This window comes from Sesamum indicum, linkage group LG6, assembly GCF_000512975.1.
Source record: "Sesamum indicum cultivar Zhongzhi No. 13 linkage group LG6, S_indicum_v1.0, whole genome shotgun sequence".
Taxonomy (NCBI): domain Eukaryota; kingdom Viridiplantae; phylum Streptophyta; class Magnoliopsida; order Lamiales; family Pedaliaceae; genus Sesamum; species Sesamum indicum.
Genome location: NC_026150.1, coordinates 23,497,407 through 23,522,660, shown reverse-complemented (window position 1 = coordinate 23,522,660; position 25,254 = coordinate 23,497,407). Strand labels below are relative to the sequence as shown.

The 25,254-nt window shown below is 35.4% G+C and overlaps 2 protein-coding genes across 5 annotated transcripts; one reads left to right on the top strand and one right to left on the bottom strand.

Moving 5' to 3' along the window:
• LOC105165629 (F-box/LRR-repeat MAX2 homolog A) lies at positions 3,443 to 6,024 on the top strand. The gene has a single exon (XM_011084705.2). It carries the CDS (start codon positions 3,670 to 3,672, stop codon positions 5,830 to 5,832), a length of 2,163 nt encoding a protein of 720 aa, XP_011083007.1. The 5' UTR covers positions 3,443 to 3,669; the 3' UTR covers positions 5,833 to 6,024.
• LOC105165628 (serine/threonine-protein kinase EDR1-like) lies at positions 6,075 to 21,640 on the bottom strand. 4 transcript variants are annotated; one of them, XM_020694832.1, is made up of 19 exons: positions 21,290 to 21,640; positions 21,042 to 21,142; positions 18,750 to 18,802; positions 18,409 to 18,668; positions 16,294 to 16,497; positions 15,436 to 15,627; positions 15,025 to 15,284; positions 14,724 to 14,849; positions 14,513 to 14,602; positions 12,915 to 13,010; positions 12,386 to 12,472; positions 12,033 to 12,156; positions 11,033 to 11,324; positions 10,386 to 10,509; positions 10,270 to 10,289; positions 9,262 to 9,418; positions 6,595 to 6,883; positions 6,435 to 6,507; positions 6,075 to 6,336 (listed from the first exon to the last, which is right to left on the bottom strand). In XM_020694832.1, exons 3-19 carry the CDS (start codon positions 18,751 to 18,753, stop codon positions 6,254 to 6,256), a joined length of 2,481 nt encoding a protein of 826 aa, XP_020550491.1. In that variant the 5' UTR covers positions 18,754 to 18,802; positions 21,042 to 21,142; positions 21,290 to 21,640; the 3' UTR covers positions 6,075 to 6,253. The 4 variants fall into 4 exon arrangements, with proteins under 4 accessions (XP_020550491.1, XP_011083003.1, XP_011083004.1 ...); XM_011084701.2 differs by lacking the exon at positions 21,042 to 21,142; XM_011084702.2 differs by lacking the exon at positions 21,042 to 21,142 and having other exon boundaries at positions 14,724 to 14,840; positions 21,290 to 21,639.

Here is a 25,254-nt window from a genome sequence, read left to right as displayed (position 1 = left end):
CATCTGTAAATGTTATGTGCCCAGCAGGTCTACAACAAGACTTGACGTCCAACCCAGATTCACTGACGTCCACAAAATACAAATTTGTGCCCGAACATGAATCAAATAATTTGGATCCAATCCCGACCCAAACTCTATTGATGTTATTTGTCATCCCTAACCCTAATATCATTGGAGGTATGCTCTAAAAAGAATGCTCAAAGCAAATCTTGATGAAATCCTCTTTTGAAAAACTCTCCCATTGTATATCCACATGATCTCAGGACACTTCATTCCAAATTTCATGAAAAATTGAATATTTCCCTTAAAAAGAAACGTTCAGTATAAATGTTCCTTCTCAATTTCACCTTTTAATAGTGAATATGTGATTTTAATTTTGTAAGTTAGAAGCTTTTCGTGTGTAAAAAGAAAATATGTTTACGTTAGTTGATGAGATTATATTTACGTTGCGGTGGTGTTAAATTAATATATATCTATATATATATATTTATTTTAAAGAGATTGATAGTTATATTTTTGAATTGATAACAATGATGGTAAAGATATCTCCACCAATAATATGTTTCTATTCACTGTCTCAAAAATTAAAAGTTGAAAAATATAAATAAAACCAAATACGAACTAACTATTTTCAAATAGGATAAATAGGGGTGTTTGTTCGGTAACATCGAGCCAAAATTTCGGTATGCTTATATGACGTACCGAATACCAAAACTTCAGTAAAAACATAACAAAATTCGATTTGGTTCAGTATTTTAATAATTTTTTAAAAAAGTCATACATATATCTAACTTTTTTATTTATTATATTTTTGTATATAATATTTTTTTAAAAAAAACAAAAGTCGATATTCGGTAAGGTATAGTATACCGATACCAACTACCAATACCGTATTGAATATCTAAACTTGTCAAAGTTGACTACCTAATACCAAATATTCGAACTTTTAATTCAGTATTGAGTACGCATCGAAATTTTTATTTCGTATGATCGATTTTTAACAAATTAGACACACGCTTAGAACTAAATTTAAACTGCCTCCTATGAGATTAAAATAACAATAAACCTTCCCGAACTAAGAAAAAAAGGTCAAAAAGACATCTGAATACTTCAAAAAAAAACGAGCAATTACTCCCCCTCATGTTCGTTTTGTTATTCAACCGCGTAATTTCCAACTAATTTTTATATTTTGACTTGTATATTATCTAATTGCTCTCATTCACTAATTATAAGACTTAAATATTCAACTAAATACTTAATTTTATCTCCTCTCCAATCACAATAAGAAAAGAAAAAGGGCAAAAAAGAGTTAGGTTTAAATACTTGTTTTTCAAAATATTGTTTCTATTTTAATTTTCACAAGTAATCTAAATTTAACCCTTGTCAAGAATAGTAGGAAGCATAAAAAGGTTCAAAGTAGAGCAGTAAACTCCACTCTTTTTCTTTCTTTTGGCCCTTTTGTGGTGGGAAGAAGTGGTTGGTTGTGAATATTAGTATTTTATTACAGCAAAAAGGTAACAACTTTTTCTTCTCATCTCATTTTCAAAGTTCAAATCACTTGAGAGTTTCAACCAATTATCCAATCTACCATATGCAACTAATAAGTGTGGTATATTTTATGTATGTGTATAATTTTTATAAAGTAAAAAATACCTAAATATATATACTGATAATGAGTTAATAGAGGAACAAAGATAATAAATAATGTCGGAGAAATAAAAAAATGCATGAGAACAAAAAAACTATTGAAAGATACATAGAAAATTATGTAAAATTGAGGATTTAAATTAATTAATTTAAAATTTTAAAAATAAATGACAACTAATACTTGTTACACGTTAAAAGAGTGTTGCCCTTAATAATAAAGTATAGATGGATGCTATGTCCTATATACATGACACACCAAATCCCTAACCCACAAACATCGTTTGACATAGCTCACCTTAAATCCACACAATTCTCACTCTACACCTACTTATTTTGAAGAATATACATTTTTTTGTTGATTCTATTTGGTGCAGGTGAACTACTTAGTGTCCATAAATATATATATTTGTATCATATTGATGTTCTTCTATGATTAGTATATATTTATATGCATTGGTATAAGTTAAAAAAACTATAAAAATTATCAAATTATGTTTTCATTAGGTTAAGAAATACACATACGGCACAAAGGGTCTGCATCTTTTTTATCGAACCCATCCCCCCACCCCCATGAAACCTGATAATCAAGAACCCTAATACCTAGATTGCCTGATACATGGCATAATCTGAGCATGTTCTGTGGACACTGTCATAGTGTTTCATATTTTTCCGTCACAAGTAAGATTTGATAAACTTATACACAACACCATTTCATATACGAGCTCTAGACCACTTAACTAACCTGACCACAAAGGAGATTGAGGCACCTCTGACCTTGTGTTGGTTTCAAGTTACTCCCTTAATCAATACTAAGGATTGGAGCATGACTGTTTGAACTTAATCTCATAGTAACAATTAAAGCACACTCAATATGTGTGCATAATTAAATTTTTGTTATATTCATTTAATTGAATAAAAAGTAGGAAGACAAAATGACTAATTATTCAAAATCAATAAAATGAATTAACATTGATGTATATGAAAAAGAAATTATTAATGAATTTGATTAAGAAAAAACATATATCTATATGTGGAATAAGTAAATATAATTAGCATATATCTATATGTGGAAGAAGTAAATATAATTAGTACGTTTTAGACAATTCATATTCTACCAACCATGATAATACTCTAGAGATTTACCCCTTATGTATAGTATAGATACATATCATGTGGCATCGCCTCTACTCATATATAATTAGATAAACTCTTTATTATTCCCCAAGTACATATATAAATATATCATCGATTTTGTTAGGAATATTTTTATATTTTTCATTCAATACCTACCCTATGGTATTAAATACCTTTAACTCATTGGGGAAATAAAATATCAAATACATTAAATATGTATATTTCAAATAATAATAATACATACACACATACATACATACGTCGGTACATACATTCTATTCATACATTTAAGATATTATTATTGTTACTTAAATACAAATGGGACCACAAAAATCACATGAAATAAAATATCGAAAAAAAAAGAGTAAATTATATTAATATGTTTGAGATTAGATCAAAATACATTAACACTTAATACTTTTTGTTAGATTACAATGACATTCTTGATGGATACTCGTGTAATATTTTTTAAACACCTTATTTCTTTTTACTAAATTACAGTTATACCTTTTGAGGATGCTAGTTTTTTAATAAATATTTATATAAATTTTATCTTTAAATAAAAAATATAGTTGTAATTATAATTATAATTTGATGGATCTAGACGTAATTTATCCCCAAAAAAAAAAATTATGATGCCAAAAAGGGAAGGAAAAAAAAGAAAGAGCTCTGGTTTAATTTGTTGGAAGTAGGAAACTTCGTGAAGCTGCCACGTTAAATGACAATTACTTCTTCATTCATTTACTATTCCCTCCAATCCTCACCTGCATCACTGCTAAGACTGTTGGGAATTTTTCCAAGAAATCAAAGCAAGATCAGATAAATTACTACTAATATCCACACTCCATCCACCATACCCGACCATTTCTGATTCTGATTTCCTCTCACATGGCGGCCACCACCCTGCACGACCTCCCCGACGTGATCCTATCCAACATAATCGCCGCCGTGTCTGATGTACGAAGCCGGAACTGCGCCGCGTTGGTCTGCCGCAGGTGGTACCTCTTGGAACGCGCCACCCGGTCAGCTCTCACCCTCCGCGGCAACCTGCGGGAGCTCTTCATGGTCCCCACCTGTTTTTCATCCATATCCCATCTCGACCTCTCACTCCTCTCTCCCTGGGGTCACCCCCTCACCTCCGCCTCCGCCTCCGATTCCGCCCTCATCGCCCACCTCCTCCGCCACGCCTTCCCTTCTGTCACTTCGCTCACCTTCTACGCGCGTAACCCATCTACCATTCAGCTCGTAGCCCCTCAGTGGCCTAATCTCGAACGCGTAAAGCTCGTGAGATGGCACCAGCGGCCTCAGATAGCCGCCGCCGGCGATGAGCTCAAGATTTTGTTTTCCGAGTGCAGCCAGCTGCGTTCTCTTGATCTTTCTGCTTTCTATTGCTGGACGGATGATGTGCCTCCGGCCCTCGAGTCGTACCCGTCAGTTGCTTCCAATCTCACTTGCCTCAATCTCTTGAACCCATCATTCTCTGAGGGTTTCAAGTCCGATGAGATTAAGGTAATCACCAAGGCTTGCCCCAATCTGAGGGAATTTCGGGCTGCCTGTATGTTCGATCCGAGGTATATTGGGTATGTTGGAGATGAGGCCTTGGTTTCTGTATCAGTGAACTGCCCAAAACTGGCGATTCTTCATTTGGCTGATACATCTGCTCTATCGAATGTAAGAGGGGATCCCGAGGATGATGGGTTCACGCAAGAAGACGCCAGGATCAACGTGGCCACTTTGATTGAGGTGTTTTCGGGGCTTCCGCTGCTAGAAGAGCTGGCTCTAGATTTTTGCAATAATGTCAGAGACAGTGGTCCAGCACTGGAGATGCTCAATTCTAAATGCCCCAACTTGAGGTCTCTTAAACTGGGGCAGTTTCATGGCGTCTCAATGCCTGTTGAGTCGAAGTTGGACGGCGTCGCCGTGTGCCAAGGGCTTGAGTCATTGTCGATTAGGAATGTAGGTGATTTGACTGATATGGGTTTGATTGCAATTGCCAGAGGTTGTTGTAGATTGGCCAAGTTTGAGGTTCACGGTTGCAAGAAGATAACGATGAGGGGGATGAGGACTTTTACTTGTTTGCTTCGTCGGACGTTGGTTGATGTCAGGATCTCTTGCTGCAAGAATCTCGGTGCAGCACCGTCGCTGAAAGCATTGGAGCCGATACAGGATCGGATTGAGAGGCTTCATATCGATTGCATCTGGGATTTCACCGAAGAGCTTGAGGATCTTGATGGAATTGGAGGTACTTTTGACCTAAATAGTTCGGATCAAGGTGAGATATCGAACCACCCTGTTGAAAAAAAACACTTTAGAGCCACTGGTTATGATTATGACTATGATGGCATGAATAGTGCAAGCAAGAGATGCAAATATGATCTGAATTCTACTTACATGGGATTGGATGTTAATGGCAACGGCTATGAAAATGGCAATGGATATGGTGAGAGAACATGGGACAGGCTGCAGTATCTTTCCCTGTGGATTGAGGTGGGGCAGCTTTTGACTCCTCTGGCATCCGCAGGACTAGAGAATTGTCCCGATTTAGAGGAAATTCGGATCAAAATTGAAGGAGATTGTCGGGAATTGTCGAAGCCGTCGGAGCGTGAGTTTGGGTTGAGCACTCTGGTGAATTACCCCAAGTTGTCGAAGATGCATTTGGACTGCAGTGACACCATTGGGTACGCCCATACAGCACCTTCCGGGCAGATGGACTTGAGCCTCTGGGAACGGTTTTATCTAATTGGTGTAGGCCATTTGTGTTTAACGGAGCTTGACTACTGGCTTCCACAAGACAGGGATGTCAACCAAAGGAGTCTATCCCTTCCGGCGGCCGGATTGCTGCAAGAGTGTTTTGGTCTTAGGAAACTTTTCATCCACGGGACGGCTCATGAGCATTTCCTGATGTTCCTCCTGAGGATACCTGATTTACGAGATGTCCAGTTGAGAGAAGACTATTACCCAGCACCAGAAAATGATATGAGCACCGAGATGAGGGCGGACTCGTGCAGCCGCTTTGAGGCTGCTCTTAACAGGCGCCGGATTGCTGATTGATACAAGCTGAGTGTTAGGCCGTATGTATGACAGGAACTGGGATATGGCGCAGGTTGTAGAATTTGTTGCATCAGTGTAAATAATGGTTCGAGTTTCAGAACCCTCCCAGTTTTTGTTTTTAATTTATCCTTCTGTCCCCCTATTCACAAAGCTCAAATAAGAAATGCTGGTTAACTCACAGTTTTAACATTACATTTATATTATATTTGGTCTAATTTGCTTTCTGAATCTGGAGACACACGAGCAGGAAAATTCACTGTTTGATTGCACAAAAACGATTTTGTAGCACTCAGATACAGAAGTTGAAACAGAACCTCATTCTAAAGCTGGAAACTCACGAGTTTTACAAATGAGCCGAAATACACCGTAAACCTCAACAGTGCTGTTTTCTATACAACGAAAGAAGCACATAGTGTTGGGATTAGCAAAGTGCTAATTCACAGTCTAGCAAGCGGGTAAGAATTTCCTCACAACTCGGTCGATCCTGGGGTTCTGCCCAACAATCTGCAGCCAAGAAATCATATATGGTCACAATCTGGAACAAACATTCCACTGCCTACCAGTGCACAAGTCAAGTTCTAACTCTTCACCATAACTAATACCTGCAATTAACCTGCCCACAGGCCCTTCAGGTATCTCCAACCGTGACCCTTCATTTGCAACAGCATAAACAACCTAAACAAGGCAGAGAATGAGGAAACCAATGAAAATCTAAAGAAGTATACGTTAACTGATAAAGCGGAAAAGAATAACAGCCATTACCCGCTCAGGGGGCACTCCATCCCATGGCCTGTTTAGAGTGTATAGCTCCCACATTATAACGCCAAGGCTGAAAATGTCACATTTCTCTGTGAAAGGTTCATTTCGGATAAGCTCAGGGGCCATCCATTCTGGTGTCCCAGCTGATGAGGAGTCCTTTATGGGTGCATCAGTCATGATTCTTGACAGCCCAAAGTCACAGATCTTAACCGTCCAGTGCTTGTTCACAAGGCAATTTGCACTTTTAAGATCACGGTGGATTATCTTCATGCGATGTATGCACATCAGCCCTCTTAATTGCCAAAAATAGTAGATAAATAAGTGAATATAACTTGCTGAGTGAAAAGAATTCTAATATTCTCTAAGTTGGTATATGTTGCATCCCCCATTCTCTCAGCAACATAACAATAATAAATGTTTCAAACATCACAATCCAGAGATTTCCAAATCACAACAGAGCAGATTCTAACAAGGTCTATAACCCTGCCCCTAAACTGATACAAGGTTGTTACTCCCTACTTTCCGCAAACGAGTTCTTGATTTCTATTTTGTATGTCCAAACACTCTTGTAATAAATGTTTCATTTGATTACCTATAACACCTTTTTCCAATATGATTACTTAGATTTTAATGCATTAATTGGAAAACAACAACTAAATACTATAACTATCAAGTCCAAGTAAATCACAAATGGATAGCTAAACTACCACATCATCTAAGGGAAGTTTTGTGCATAGTACGTAGACTTCTCAAACTCTTCAAGAAGAGTAACTTGGGTAAGAAAAGAATTGGCAACCCAGACATCATTTTTGGGTGGAGGTAATAGTTCCTTCTATCACTTTGTAGAACAGAATAGAGAGGTACACCAAGAATACACTCATAACTTCACTTTTGTCTGACAAACAGCTTGCCAGATTCTCTTTCCTCATCATGATTTCAAGAAATTTCTCCTACCACCCAACTTTCTATCTTGGTTTCATCAAACATATAAGTCTGTTTTTAAAAGATAACACAAGATTCAAGTAATTCTCGACTTCTGTCTGCTACAACAAGGTTTCATGACAAAAGGGTTGGAATCTGAATCAAAGAATAGTTGACGGAATCGACGAATTCCCAGAATAGACCTACTTATGGAGAAACTGCAGTAATGTTGAGACACGACTGCGATAAGGACATTTTAACAATCAGATGAAGGAACTTTTCACCAAATTTATTTTGAAAAGGATCAACATTGACCTAAACAGATGCTTCAAGTTCTTCAACTTATGGCCGCATAGAAAATGTCCGATCTCCAAACCATTAAAACAAATAATATGTCTATATAACTAATCTAGATCATTCTTCCTTCCAGTATTTGATAAAAGCATGTCTAACATTTATCCTGATCTGGGGCCTGTCATGCCTAATAACACCCGGGGTTCACGCTGCCAAGACTATCTCGGCCAGAATCTAGACATGTCGGGCTTCATTTTCATTCTGGAAACCAACCCAGCAGAAGCCATACCACCGTTTAGACCAGCAAAACTCATTGGATCCACTTTGTAATTTTGAAAATATTACAAACAATTATTTTTGAATAGGATATCACTATGACCTTCAAAATACGAGAAAATAGTGTTGTTAACAAATAATCATTTATTCGTATACTTATTGCACGTATGTTTCCTTCTTAAAAAATCATAATTTTAAAAGTAAAGACTTTTGTGTACATTGAAACTCGTCAATTATTTACTAACTTTAAGTAGTTTTTTAGTTTATAAAATATGGTAGTTATTTTTGTACATGCGTGTATATGCAACATAAAATATTTTCTTATATAAGCACATCACGTAATATATCGATAAAACAAAGACACATTTACACATAAGAAAGTCAGGCAGAAGGGTTTATAAGAACCCATAACCCAGGTCCCAAACCTGCTTGGCTTCAATACCTGGAAACCCAAAACATGCCCAAAAGCCTCTTATAGAGTCAAAACCTGACGTCTGGGTAAAACTTGAATCTATTATCACTCCCAGTTTAAATATGGCCAAGTCATGCAGGCAACATATCAAGAACACAATTTCAGTTACAGAGCATATGGTTCCTGGAAAACTTGTGTACTAAGAGAGCCAAATGATGGAGACAATCTGCCGAAAGTACAATTCAAATACCGATAAATATGATCGCCAAACACTTGTGTTCCAAGAATAGATTTTGAAGGTTAGTTGAGGAATGTTGAAGCTCAGTAAACGAGATAATAATCTTAGTTTAAGAATCTGAGCAGGAGACGGCACATGCTTGTGCACATATACATAGCTCACAAAATTTGGCATGAATATGAAAAATAGAGGAAATAAAGAGAAATGATGAAGCATGGTAGAAATATCTCTATGTAGGTCAAGCATGATCTGGACAGGACAAGACATGATGTCAAAAAGTTGAAAAAGCGCTCATGACATATGTAAATGACAAGAAAAGTGATAGAGCATTGATGGAGCTGAAGACTCAATGTCGCTCAAAAACATTTAATTTGACTCGGTGGCCCATTTGGTTTATCCAAGCTACTTCGCATATCAGTTCTGTTACAGTCTACAACTGATGCTCAAATCCAGAGAATAGCAATGGCGCTTACTCTGAGGAAAAAATCATCGATAAATAAATCTGACGTATGGAAAAGTTTCAACTAACCTGCATATGTCACGTAGCATCTTGATCCTCCTTCGCCAGCTTAGTTTCTTCTTCTGACCACTCAGGTGAATCAAATAATATAGCGATCCCATTTCCATGTATTCAGTTATCATCGAAAGTCGTGGGGGTCTTGTGCAGGCACCAAGAAATAATATGACTGCAGGAAAGGCACAAGTCAAACTGCAGAAAATGATTCCAAGACATACATCTAAAAGACATTAAGAATAAGGAGACTTATATCCACAATTTTAAAGAGAGGTTAATTCCATCAGCACTCACAGATATGCACACACGTGCGGACACATATATATACATATATCTTTGAAGGTGGCCGATTTTGAAAATTTTCCTTAAAATGTTTAATGATTTTCATTCAGATTAATTCATTAAAGTACCCGTGAACAGGGATATGGTTTAAGGGGCAGCAAAGGCGAAATCGGAACCACAATGACCCAAGCAAAGGGTAAATCATCCACTATGGTAGTTCCACTATACATTGTTATTTTCTCAGGTAGACATTCGATAAACTTCACAGATAAAAAAACATGACCATAATTTACCATTTAAAAATATATGAGACGGTTGTGTGTGTGTGTATGAGTGAGACAGACAGACAGACAGACAAGAGGATTGTTTGAAGTACACAATCTATCTTACTATCGGTTGTTTATTTGGTAAAGTCATATTGCAGTTCAACTTCAAATGATCCAAAGTCTAGTTTGAGCTTCACCAAGTTCTAAACCAAACTGATGGCAGCGAAGTTAAATTTTCTGGATTAATTCCAATTGCAAATAAAATTCACTTTGACACCAGACCTGATTATTTGAAGACGAAAAATATGGACATTGAATCATCAACGTCTATTATTTCGCATGTATGTACTTGAGGTTCATCTGCCGATTCCTTCGTCATTGTTATTGGTCATGACTAAGAGTCGCAAAAATGTGGTCTAACACCAAATATAACACAAGATCGGGGTTTAATTAAAGCAGGTGAAGAAAAAAGTACCATTTGGATGCCGAAGACGACTGGAACAAGAAAAACAAAAAAAATTCAAAGTTAGAATAACATACCCGAAGAAAAATTAGATGCCATAAAAGTAACAAAATGATTATAGATCACACCTGAGGATGGATATTTCATTGCAGAAGTCCTCCATGTTTTCGGCAGTGAGATCTTGCTCCAAAAACACTTTGATTGCAACCTCCGTTCCATTCCAAATGCCACGAAAAACTTCCCCAAAGAATCCTGGTAATGAGATCCTCAAAAGTCAAGGAACATGAAGATGGATGCGAAGTGGAAAAGGCATAAGCCACAAATTAAGAATTGAAATGAGTAACCAACTTTCCAAGCAAATCAAGCGTGAAACATCAAGGTGACTTTATGCCAAGACAATTCTCAAAGTTCTTCTTTCTTCATACTCAAAAAGAAAATGATATCTTTTCCCTAGAAACTTGAAATGCAGTTACACATTGGCTAAGCAGATTTCTCGATTGACAAGTTTCGATGCCTTTCAGGTCTCCTATTTCCACCTATATGTCCATACCTCTTAGGACTTGATAGAATGTAGCTGCTAATATTTATCAGTTCAGTGCATAGCTGCCATAGCACATAGTTTCTCATCAGGACAGTGGTAACAACACTGTGTATCTCAGATTTTACGAAATGATGTGACAACTTGTCCTCCTAGCCACTCTTTACTTTTTGCTTGTTACTTAAGTAATTTACTGCTTTATCAGGAAACTAGTACTTAGAAGGGGCTGTGCCTCACCAATCCCAACACGAGTGCCAACAGTTAACTCTGAGAAATCAATATTCCACTCCTCAAATGGAAGCAGTGGCTTATTATGGAACATGGGCAAATCCAGAACTCTGTTCCATGTAGAAACCAGTTCTTCATTTACCCCGTGATTCCCACTTCTTGGCGGAGTATGACCCATGAACTCGTGAGGAGATGAAGGTAATGAAACTGCCTTCTGAGAGTTGTGCTGCCTAAGAGGAGCATATAAGGAAGATCTTCCACCAGAGATATTGTCATGATCATCAACGTGAATATCAGTACCCTGCACAAAGTACAAGGTCGTTGATAATATAAAAGAATTTAAGGTTTTGAAACGTGAATTGCATCGAATTAAACAAAGATATTAGTATAGAATAAGAATCAAGCAAAATTTCGTTGTTTACTCTAAGCCAAATGACCTGATGCGTACCACGGGGACCAGGTCAAGGATGTGAATCATGTACTAGAATTGACAACTAGAAACAATTTCAAGCTCTTTTAGCATAGTTATTGGATAATTATTAAAAGGAAGCTCATATTTATTGACAAATACAGCATAACAGCACATTATAAGAACAAAACAAAATGTCACGACAAAACAATGATGAATTCAAAATTAAGACAAATTGATTCTTATATGAATTAACAGTTTACGTATAAAGGAAGAGGCAACACTGTTCAGACATTTTCGATTTATAATATACCCACCGAGGTAACGCAAAAAGGACATAGAGATGGTTTTAAATCATAAATACACATAGAAAGGTGTAAGAAAAAACAGAGGGCAGATGATGCCTTCAATTTTCTGAACGTCTGACTAAATAAAGCTCAAACTTTGTTTACAATTTGCAGAAGCTATCCATCATAAATAGGAACAGATACAATTATGTGTTAAATATGGAGAAATTATGGGACATCGACTGCAGAAACCACAACATGCATGCAGGAAAGATGAATATAAATTAAAACCACAAGGTTAAAGCATACATACATCTTTTGATTGACCTGCATTTTGTTGGTGCTGGACATTTGAACCAAAAGAATACGAGCCACCTTCTCCTTGTTCTCTTAAAAGACGATTCTGCTTCAGTGATTCATTCATTGCTCGCACAGCCCTGATGTGATTTACAATGGTTGTGATTTAAGATAGAGAGAAGGTCATCAGAAGATCCAAGAAACTTGACACGGAGAAAATATTCAAAATGATGCAAAAAAATTCTGCAAATACAATGACCAAGCAAGAGCTTCTATTTCAGCTCTCTTTATACAGGCATTTTTATGGTAATTTGTTTATGAAGCCAAATAATGCGATATAATTTAAGTTGCAAAAGGGTTGGTATTAACCTTACGATGTCATCACCAATCTCTGGAGTCATACTCATGCTTCTTCTTCTTAATCGGCGTGTATCAGATGTTGATGCACCTTCTGACCTGCAGGATGCAATTTAACTCAAAATGAAAGAAGCTCAAACAAGCATGCTTTATAAATAAACTAAGCCACTACTGGAGAGTTCATTAATGTAAGGATAACTGCATGAGGGAACTATTGTCCTTTCAATCATATTCACTTTTATTTGGTCATTCAATTCAATTGAAGAAAGTTCAACTGATCAACCTAAAATGACAATCAACCAGCAATCACACAATAATCTGTTTGATATAATTCTTCTTAAAGCAAAGATTTTTCTGATATATTTCAGAAAAGAAATTTGATGATGCAACAGGCTCTCAAATTAGAATTCATAACATAACAGCAGCAAAACTATGAGATAAAATCATTTTCCAGATCCAAACCAGAGATATTAGTGCACTAACTCTGAATTTCCAGAAAAGACAATATTAAAACAAGCTGCCAAAGGAAAAGTTTTAGTACCTTGATGTAGCAATGTCATCAGAAAAATCTCTGAAAGGTTTGTTATCTCCACTAAGCATAGATCGGGCACGTGCTCGAAGTGAAGGATGCTCAGGACTGGAAAACTTAAAATATTATAAAAATGCAAGAATAGAGACTAAGAACCCTCAAGTATAACATTTAAGGAATATGGCATGATAACCAAACAGAAAATAGAGTTTCCATAATCTGAGATTGACCACCAAATACTTTTTTAAATGTGCAGTATACTATTTTCCTTTACTTGGGAAACAATGAATAGAAGGATAAACTTTGTCAGTACACAACCTAGAGAAATAAGAGAAGAAAGAAAAATGCATTTCCATGTGCTATTGTTAGGTGAAAATAGGCGAAACACATGTCTAACTTATGTGTATCTTCCGGATTATTTTCTTTCGGTAGGTGATGTTGGACTACTTATCAAAATGTTTGTCTTCTTCCAAGTGAACAAAATAAAGCAACTGATATCTATTGACAATAAAAGGTCTCTAGAATGACATTTATAAGGCTGTGCAGCATAGACCTACATCAACCTAGCCTCCAAACACAATTCACAAAGTTGATCCCAGGTTGGGTAGTACCCAAAACAAATTAAAAGAGGATTGAGTAGATGGCTGGCAGCTTGCAAGGAACTTGATCTCCTACCCAAACCCCACCGAGGGGGGAACTGTTGTCGAACAAGGCAGAACACTTTTAGGCAAATCCAAGAAAAATCTCCATGCTCCTTAGCTCTTATGTAACAGAAAGACAAGGGATAGTTGCTTTCACCACTGAATTCACATGGCCATGTTGCTAATCATTGAATGTACTGTGTGTGAAAATGTGTTACAAAAGATTCATATACAACTGGTACTTTAGCATATGGGCATACGGTATTCATTCATCTCAAGTACTAAAGGTAGATGGGGAAGGGGAAACCTTCTTTGTCCTTGGCCCACAACAAAGCTAGGGTCCAAAATAAGGTTGTGGTAATTGACCAAACATGCTTTTCATCTATTTATTCCCCGAATTATTCAAGTTGACACATTTTCTTTCACAACCAAGCAAATCTTTTGGAGAAACACAGAACACATTAAAATCCCAAAAGCAAATACCAGATTTTCAACTACACAACACTGGTGTACGGTTGGATTAAAACAAGTTTAACATCACATGTCACAGGACACTTGCTGGATAATGCTTATGGTACATTGTCCTGATAAAATACTCATACTTTGTTGACACAATCATGCCATTGCAAGCATCCAATTTTTATGTATTTATCTCTTCTTTGGCCAAAAATAATGACAAAATCCAGATAGTGGTACATTTCTTGCTCCAGAATAATATCCAACTTATTAACCATCACAAAATCACGAAGATGCTCAAGTTTTAGCATTTAAAGATAAGCATTACAGAACGTGGACCATTAACCTCGACTGTTTGGGTCCATTTAGTATCCATAAGGGAAAGCAGATAACAGATCCTAACTGGATATCTCAAGTTATAAATCAACTTAAATTTAGAATACAAAACTCTGGAACAGAATAATAATGTGGTTGATATTTTATATAATAGGAGTCTCAGTTATGAAGAGAAACCTTGAACTTGCAGTCCTATTTTGAGCAATGACCTTTCTGCGACTCCTTTGCCAAAATGCAGCAGCAATATTTGGTTCACTCTGTGACAAGCTGAAAAATAATATTAAACTTACAAAAATACCTATCCTTATTCTTGAAAGAGAAAGCATGTGGAGAAAAAGAATTAAAAAAAATGATAAAACAAAGATTTCAGTTTGAACAGTTATAGTACCTCAATTTTGTATCAATGGAATTTGACCGCAACATCATATTCCTCAATGAAGGCCCTACTGCATTTGAAGATGCCTCTAGTCTACGCTGATAGAGCAAACTTTCTTCTTTCTCAGCACTGCAGAGGCTAAATAAATTAACTTTACAAATATACAACAAAGCCATAACCTAACCAACTCCTTTCTATTGTCCAAAGATGACTCACCCCAACAAATAAAATATTAATTCCATGTTTTGCCTTAGTCAGTGTATAACTTATAAAAGCTGTTTTATGCAACAACAAAAGTCTCAATTCTGCTAACCTCTCAGGATCAACTCTCTCTGAAACCCCGTATAGAGGGCTGTTTGGTTCCAATGGTGAATCACAAGAATCATTTTCTGCAGAATCACTCTCCCCTGCAGCAGATATGTGAGTCATAAAGATAGCCTTAGATGATCGTGGTATCAGTTGGCCAGGAAACCGCATCAGATCCACCAGCAATTCCACAGAATTCAACACAACTAAGACCGACATATGCTTGTACGAATCAACACACTCAGAAGCACCTTCCATAGGTAAACCCTGATAAGATGAAACCAGGTAGACACAACATGAGATAAATTGGTGGAAGAATTTTAAGAGAATGCTTTCAGAATTTCGACTGATTCCCATCAAACGTACATCAGTAAGAAAGACCTACGTAATTGAATAACAGAGGTAAAGTAAAGCTTACCACCACTAGCCTGCTTTCAAGTCCTACAGTATCTGCAAGTACTTTAAATAATATTGCTCGAGGTCTGCATGAGCCATGCTTTATTTGGCCCAACATCTGCACACCTCTATTCTCAGATAAATGTAGGGTTTCCTCTAGAGCAGCTTTCTTGGGACTTAGTTCTGAATTTGGTCGTTTGTAAACATCAGATACCTATAAAGGAAGTTAGCTGGTCAAAAACCTCACATCACAATGGCACATGAGAAATACTGAAAGACAAATGAACGTTATCATGATCAGTAAAACTGAAAAATCAACTCAATGGATTATGAAAGAAACAGGCCACTACAAATACAGAATTTATTTTAACTAAAAAGGATGAAGCAGATCGAGTGCACCCTCAACACACTAAAAAGCCCTAAGCCACTATGTAATGTCTGTGTCACAAGAGCAAGCCAAAAGACTGCAGATCACGTAATGAAGGATGAACTAAAAGGATAAGTTAGTTATCTTGTTAATAGTCAGAAGAACGGAAAAATTAGTGCTTCTCAAAAGTTCAGAAGAAAGTTCAGTGAATTCACTTCAGACAAGGAAGAAAATATGTGGCAGTACAAAAGATGGTATAGATTAACTATAAATCATGAGAAACAAGAAAGAACTAAAATATAATATACTGTTTCTCAGGCAGAGGATTCAGTTGCCAATCAGACTTGACAGTGAAGTAACCCTTGAACAAGTGTTCTTGAATATCGAAAACATGAGTTATGCCCCATAGTAGTAATTCGAAACAAATATTGGATCTAGTAACAAATTTGTTTAATTTGTTGCTGAAATAAATAATATTCTGAATTATGAAGAGCCATTGATAGTGATACTCACTAATCCAGCAATTTTTTTTATCATAGCCGCATGATTTGTGTTTAAACCCTTAACCAGAGCAACAATTAACTGCTTTAGCATAGACAGCTTCTTGTCTTTCTCTGTATCTACAAGAATCACATCGGCTCTCAAACCTTCAGTCTCCAAAGCATGAAGCTCCTCCAGAGTAGGTATATCTTCATAAAGTTCTTTGAGCTTTTTATCCTGTCAGTAAAACTTAGTAAGAAATAGCCTCTTAAGAGCGAAGGATACAAAAGAAGAAACAGACTGTCCACCACTAGATTCGAGGAAATAAAAAATTGTAATATGCAAAGATTCTTGTTAATGAAACTGTAGCAAAATCTTAAATATTAAATACATCTGTAAAAGATTGGCCCACAAGTAAAAGATGTAAACCTATTGCATTCTGTTAAGGAAAATATCATCCATATAATAGAGAAACTAATCCGGGAATCCACTATGAGAAACTATGTACCACAGATTCAATATTATGTAATACCTGTCCACAAAGGAATATAATTGCCATTTCATGGTCCGGTTTTACCTTGAAAAGATGTAGCAGCAAGACAGCAAATACTTCCCAGAACAAAGGTACCAATTTCATATCTTCTTCTATCCCTAAATGCAACAGTACATATTATACGTAACTGGGAGGAGGTCATAACTTCTACTCTGGTTATGAACTTCACATTCATATTCTTTAATTCACGTGATGGCCTAATTTCCTACGTCCCACCATTCTCAACCTAACAACATCCAAAGTTTTCTGTCTAACATTCTGCTGCACAAAAAGGTATAATATGTTTCTAAAATTTTCATATTTATATCCTTGACAAATCGGTTTTGCACCCCAATACATGTCTTCAGAATGAACAAGGTCAGAGGGGAAGAAAATACCAACAGGAGAGAGAGAGAAGTTCGAGAAACCTAAATTCTCCAATATATGGAGAAGAAAAGCAGGAAGGAGGGAACCACAGACAGCCATTCATTTTCATAGAGCTTTAAAAGCCATTTACTTTCATTCTGTGGATTTCAAACTAGAAGACCAATTGTCAATGCTAATGTTTGTCTTTCTACAAAAATTTAGCGAAGAAAAAGAATCTGCTAGTAACTATAGTCCCTTCTAATAATTGATGGAAAAATGTTTAGTAAGTCGGAGAAAATGCCAACTAGGTGGCAGTTGCACAAGTATAACAAAAAATAGGACTTCAATAATGCTGATGAGATCTACAAATAAAATATTTTTTCTTCATTCCATGAAAGAAGCATCAAATACCGCAGTTACAAGACTTCGCTTCAAATGGCATTGTTTAAAACTAAATTCTTTAGCCTCGCATGAAGTACTAATAATGCCCATCGTCATGCTATACAGGTAAATCAAATAAGACCTTCACATGCTGAGAATGTGAAAGTTCATTTATCCTAAAATTAACAACTTTAAGATTTAAAATCTATGTTTCCAAAAAGTTTCATTGATTATCTACAACACCACACCTTACAACAGAAACTTCTTTAATCTTATGGTTTTGCAAAAGTAAGATGCATATTGCATAGGTAGCATAAGGTGATTCATATTAAACGTCTTTTGCGTTGTCACAGACAGAACCATGAAAATCAAATCTATGTGCTTCAAATTACTTTTTACTTTTTAAAATAATGAGGGAACTACCTTTTTTACAATAAAAAGTTGGAATGTGAAATTCTCTGGTTTAAATAAGGAAAAATTCCTTCCAATTATCATCAGAAAATCGAGTTTCAAATTCAGCTCCTGAACTGGAACATCATTTGCATATCTGCGACATATTTGAGGACTGAATAAGATTTTATTATGACTTTTCAAATGTAACGTTTTGCTCCAATGCAAAGACAAAACAAGTTGGTATGTCAATCAGTATTTATGCATGGAGAATTCAATTTCCCATTCTTAGATAGCTATCTCAAACAGCATCATGATTGAGCATGTTACATTAACTCTCAGCAAAGGGATAACCAACCAGGAGCTCATACTAGTGGATGGCGCATATTCTATTTAAGTCAAGAGACACAAACATAAGAAACTAGAAAATAGAAATAGACATATGTAACGGGATTTATGAGATAAATCTTGGAGCTTACAGGAACAACAGAGTAGAAACCATTAGGAATTGGTTCGGAAAGCATTCCTGTGCGCCAAAGGATCTGTGATGCTGTAATACTTGACGGTCTGTCATACTTCTCTTTGTCATTCAATTCTTTGTTTTTCGGTTTACTGTCCTTAGAATCCAAGGATACGGATCCAAACTTTTCAACAAAATCGGAAGGCCACCATGCAGCTCTAGGAGACTTCTCCTCTGAAGGTCCAGCATCATCTTGCATATCCTCCATCTCCATAAGTTCTGAAAATGCAATACCATGTCGGTACCCCTTTTACCCCATAAAAGTATTAATCAGTTTCACGGTTCCATAAAGATACAAACTCATTGATGTATCTACTTCTTTTTCAGCTTCTCAAAGTTGAGGGCGATGGGACCTAAAAAATGAAGAAAGAGTTGGGTATGTATAAATCACGTACAAGTATTATATCCACTCATCCAAAATAAAGCATTTACAGGTTCAAAGTGTTCAAGGAGGGAGCAAACGTTGAAGAGGAATCTCACAGAAACCGGGCTACCCAAACTTCACAAGTACCCAAAAGAAAATCAAATAGCTAATGTGGAAACCGCGGAAATAAAAATTAGCAAAAAAATTAAAGCAAGTAGCATCAAAAACCTTGAAACCCCAGCCGTCCAAAATACTGACATAAATGAACAGATATACAATAAAAGGTAAAGGAAAAACAAAGAGAACAGGATTTGGGGAGGAAGGAGGAAGGAGGAAGTAAACCAAGAAAGCAAAAATAAACAACATACAATAGCCACTAAACTATTAAATCTATAGCCAAGTTTCATTAGAAAGAGGCAAGTTAACAAATCAGTAAATCACATCAACAGCAGAGAAATCAGATTACTGAATGAACACAGTAGTCAATGCAAACACAAGAATTATGGACTATCAATAGAATAGAAAGCTTCATTGTCATTGACAGAAGCTATTCAGGTTTTGTTGATATTCAAAACAGGAGAAGAGACTAAGACTGATAGTTCGCAATCAATTGGAAACTTTATACCCCACAAAAGGGGGCCTGAAGTTGCTGTGGATTCAACAATGAAATTTGACCAACCATCAATTATCAATTTATGGTGAAGCTCAAGAATTTAATATACATTGTTGAGCAGTCAAATGGTTCGAGTTTGCTTCTCGTTTATAGAGCAACATATGTATGCCAAGCTTCATAAGCAACAAAGTTTCACTATGTCTACATAATAGCACGCCTTTACATTTCAATCCCATTGGATTCCATAAAGAAGGAATGAAGGATAAGGAAAAAGATCAATGAATGAAGGACTTTCAGCAAAATAAAGCCAAATTGGCGCATGTCATCATCATACTGAAAACCAGTCCACAAATCCTTAACGGGCTTTCAGAGCCCTTCAGCAGCACAAAACTTTGCCCAAAGAGAAAAGAAATTGATAATTGGAATTTCTACTGTAGTGTTTGTTTATATTCAACATAAACACAAGATCATACACAGGCAACTTCAGGGATAGCAAATATAAACCAGCAACTTGCACTCACTTAAGACAGTAGAGTTTTGAATTTAGCAAGAGAGCACAGCCAGAATATGAAATTCCTGTGGGAGCCCCAAATCCCGGCTACTATTTTCCAGAAAATAAAAGTCAGATCAAGTGTATGCGTCCACGGAAATAGGACACCCTAATACAGGAAAGAGCACAAGTGATATCATCCACCCCATAATAATGTTATCTCAACCATGTCTATGCAGAGGATTCAAATGTCCAAAAACAAGTACAAAATACTTCTCAAAGATTGCAACCATCCAAAAAACACCACAAACCCTCCAAGTTTTTATACAGGTTCATATAATTATAATCCGCATTTTGAATGTCACCGCTCACCAACCCTATGCTCTCCAGAATTCTTACCTCTTGAATCCAGAGAGTGAAAACAAATTCTTTAAGCCCATAGACAATTGGAAATAACAGCAGATTGTTATTCAGATTCCTCCAACATAGCAGTGATATGATCCACCTCCAAGTCTAACATGTAACTAGGAATAAAATATTTCCCAGGCTCGGATCTCTTATAACCAATGCACGTAAATAGACTATTTTAACTCTTCATTGAGGACGATCAAGGTAAAGATGGATCTATTAGTATAGCTCATAGAATTTATGTATCAGGAACTATCCACGGTAATCTCAAACACCACAGCAGCTTCTCAAAAGTTCAAACAATGTTCTTAAGTAATTCAGCAAGTCTTCAAAAACTACAGCGCATACTAAACACAGCTTGTGAACTAAGCCCTTCACATGCATAACCAAACCTTAGATCCACATAGCAACGCTTTACTTCCAGACGCAAGAGACCTTGTTTCTACCTCTCGTAAATTTCAACTGATCATGGTCATAAGATTTCATGGTGAAGTCCTCAAGAACACACTGCCTATCTTGTCAACTACATCCAGGTATCCAACTAGCAGACGCACGCAGTTCCGAGGCCATCAAACTGAAATCCTACCAACCCGATTTCACGCATAACCATCGAAAACAAACTAAATGTAGCATCCACAGCAGCATAAAACTTACAACATGATCGATGCCAACCTAGCACCGTACATACTCAAAATCACAAAACAGAATTTCACATACCGAGTTTCCAGATCTTCAGCTACACCTACCACTACTTCAAAATCACTAATCCAATCACTCATCCTCCATCCTTTCCTCACCCCGGCCAAGTTCTTCGATCACTTCAGCTCAGTCCAAATTAGCACAAAAAATAATCAACCAACAACGAATCCAAATCGGAAAAACACACGACAACTTAATAACATACAAAATTCAAATAAAACAGAAAATAAACCGGGGCAAAAAGAAAAGAAAAAAGAATCACATACACAAAACCAATGAGTTGCGATTGCAGAATTCACCACCAGCAGATCTTAGCACGAGAAATTCAACTCACATTCGAATCCTCCAACTCCCCCAACAACAAATTCCATTCCTCAAATCCAAAAAAAAAAATCAATGAAACTTTACAGTAAGCTAAAAAAATACAGAGCAAACATAGATGCAAACGAGGTGATGCCGTGATAGTGAGTGCTGAATTTACATAATGGGGGGAGCGGGGATTTATTGCAGTATTCCGGTACAATAAATGGGCTTTCTCTCGGGTCCGGGTTTGGGTATTCGGGTGAGGAAAAGAACTGAAAGCGATGACGCAGACGGGCAGGGCAGAGTCTGCTCCTTATTTCTGGTTCCGAGGGATCTTATTTGAAAAATAAAATCAAAGGTACAACTGGTGATGCACAAAGTACAATTCATTGGATCTTCTTTTGCTCTGTGTTTGGTTTGGGGGTTAAGGTTTCCTCATTAGTCATAAATGATAGTTTGACTCCAAAACCTAATCGAAGGGTTAGTCCAATGGGGCAATGGAATTAACGTACCGTTGAAGTGAATTCTTTTGACCCTAAAAGCCCCCATTTTCAAAGGTAAAATATTCGATTTATTATAAATTTTAATAATTAATTTATTAAATATTTATAATTAATTAATTGTTATTATTATAATAAATCAGTATTCACATATCAGTAAGATTCGAATTTACGATCTTAAACCTATGTATTAATGAACTTTAGGTTATTTTTATGTATTAATCATACTATTGAACAATATAATAAATCGATTTTATGAAAAAAAAAATTATAGTATATCAGGTTGAGTTTAATAAACGTGTTATTCACATTTGTTATTTTTTTTTTATCAAAGTTAAATTACTGTGATTATTGAACTAAATCGAGTTGGGTTAATTATATACAAGTGAAATATAAAAAAGATCTAGATAATCTAATTTTCATTTATGCTTTTTAAACTTTTTACTAATTTAAAATAATTAAATTTCATAACTCACTTCTACATATGGTATAAAAACACTTACGTCAAAAAATTTGAATTTCGATTTCGAGTTAATTGACCCTTTGGGAAGTGACTGTAATAACTATCGTCAATTGACTAATTTAAAATAATTAAATTTCATAACATCATCGCGTACGCTTTTTTTTTTTCCTTCATCTCTCTAAAGCTATTTTTTCACCAGTACATATTTAAGGTTAAATTACTTTTATCGGTTGCGATCAGATATTTTTTTATCTTCGATCTCTATCGTTTAATTAAAATGAGTATAATAAAAATATTGACTATGTACATAAATTGAGTGTGCTTCGATCGCAGATACTTTGAGAGAAAGCATATATTAATGTTTTTAGAAAAGGCGTGAGGCGTTAATTACAATTATGGCTCTCTAATTATAAGATATAAATCCATATGATGTGCGGTGATTATATGAAATTAATAATAAGATGTGAAGAAAAGAAGAGCGGAGAAGAAAAGTGCACGTGAGAGAGAGAGAGAGAGAGAGAGAGAGAGAGAGGGAATTTAGGGCTAGTTGGGGGGGGTGGGGTAGAGAGGGAGGGGTGTTTATGGCGTGGGTCACGTGCATGTATTGAGCGCGAAATTTGGGTGAGATCTCTCCGACAGCCAGCTGGCGGAAGGGGTGTTGGCTAGTTGGCTTCCCAACGTCCACACCTTCTTCACCGTGAACTCTTTTTAAAAAGTGACTCAACCCAACACCCTCCTTTCAATTTTGCTTTTTAACTTTATTGCAATCTTTTTTTTTGTTAAATGAAAAGGTATTTATTTTTATATTAAATTTTGCAAATATATATATATATATATATATTTCTACGTTATAAATTGTGATTTTTATTGTTGGCAAAATTTTATTTTTCGTGCGTAAGTATAGGTGTGTTGCACTTTCGCTCCTTTATCTACTTTGACAGGAATAGAATAAAAATGCAATTTTTAACAAGAATTCCACACATTTTCAAACCAAAATTTCAACTTTTCCTTCCACTCTCAAACCCTACGTATGTTTAAGGGTAAAAGAGTGACAAGTTTTATAAGGTTTGATATAATTATGAAAACTTTATCGCTATTTAAAAATTAGAAATACTTCCTTAATGTTTGAAAAAATTATGTAATTTTTAGATGATGATTCAGTGATTTTCAACTTTACCCTTGTTATATTTTTTTTAAAAAAAATTAAAAAATGGAATGAGTTGGATGGAAGGGTTCAAAAAATTTAAAAAGAATTTATTCACTTAGTCCATAAAATAATTTCAGAAACTTAAAAATAACAAGTAGAATTATAATTCAATTCCACAAAGACATTTTGGTCAATTTATCATAAAAAAGGGATGAAAATCTAACATAAACTAACGAGTTGAGCTAATTATCAGACAACTATTAAAATTAAAAGAGTATCGGTAATTTTTCAAATAATAAGAATGTATTTGTAATTATAATAAATCTTGAGAAAATTCGTTATAATTTACTCTAAATTTGAATTAAATACTTGTCAACTTTTTACTTAACATAAGTTAAAAAGCGTTGTTATGACCTACAATTTATGTTTTTGAACCACTTAAATCAGATACATTTAAGCCAAAATATAAATTTCTCGCTACAAACTTTTACGGCTTCTTGATAATATTTTAAATATTTGAAGTCTACCTCGACCATTTAATTCCCCCACACTTTAATTTATATATTTATTTTTAAATACTTTTAATTCTCATTACAACTAAATATGAAAAATAAAATAATTTTTTTGCAAACACCCCAAAAATATATCATACGCTATATTCTTTTAATATCCTTTAATAAATTAATCGAAAAACTATTGTTATAACGTTCAAAAAATAGGTAAATACAATGAATCTAATTATATGCTTCACGATAATAAATGAACAAAAATGTGCTTTCGTTATGCTTTTGCTTATATATATATAATACTTGTCGAATTCTAAACGACTTGAAATTGGGCACGAGGCGTTGAACTTTAAGAATTCATAGACAATACTCAACTAAAAAATGTTTTTTCTTTTTTTTTTCAGGTAAAATTTGTTCATTATTATGTCATTCAATATATTATTTCAAATACTAATTCAATATATCGATATTTTTAAATCAATTAATATATCGAAAGTGAACAAAAATACAAAACACCATTATTAAAAATAAATTATATACCCACGCTCATAAAATTCGAACCCACAACCAAACTCTCACCCCTGGAACAAGGGCTTGTTTGGCCTCTACCATGAAATGGTTGAAGTTGCAAAACTTATAGTTGGCTTAAATCACGGAAGCAAGCAACGCATGAAAGTTCAATCTTTTCTTGATTTATGGAAGCTTTTTCATCATAGCAAAAGTTCTCAAACTTTGAGTGGGACAAAGTATTCAAAATTTTTCAGATTGGAAAACATGGAAAGCAAACTTACCAGAAATAATGAGGGGGGTAGTGATTGGGAATTTGAAAGGATTGACAGTTTAAAATTGCACTATATGTGTGAATTGACAATTTACCCATATGTTAATGGAAAGTGCAAAAAAGTCTTGTCAAAAAATAAAGTGCAATTTATCCCCTTATGACACTAAAAATGATGCATTTCCTTATATATTATTACACATTCATCCACTATAAATGTCAATACTATTTACACAAAATCATTTCCACTTTTTAAAAAATTACACACACAGAGACACTAAAAAAACGCTAACATCATTACACAAACTACTCATATTTTTTTATTATCAGGGGTTATTTTTATAATTATGCAAAAGACAGGGATGGTTTCTCTAAATAGACCATAAATCATGATATGTGAATGTAATTATCCCCTGTAAATATATCAGATGGTGATAATGATAGATAAATTCGTATAGTTGTTAATGATTGAAAAATGCATCCTGATTTATGTGCTATTTTCGTGTGACAAGATCTTGGTTCTTGACGACATGA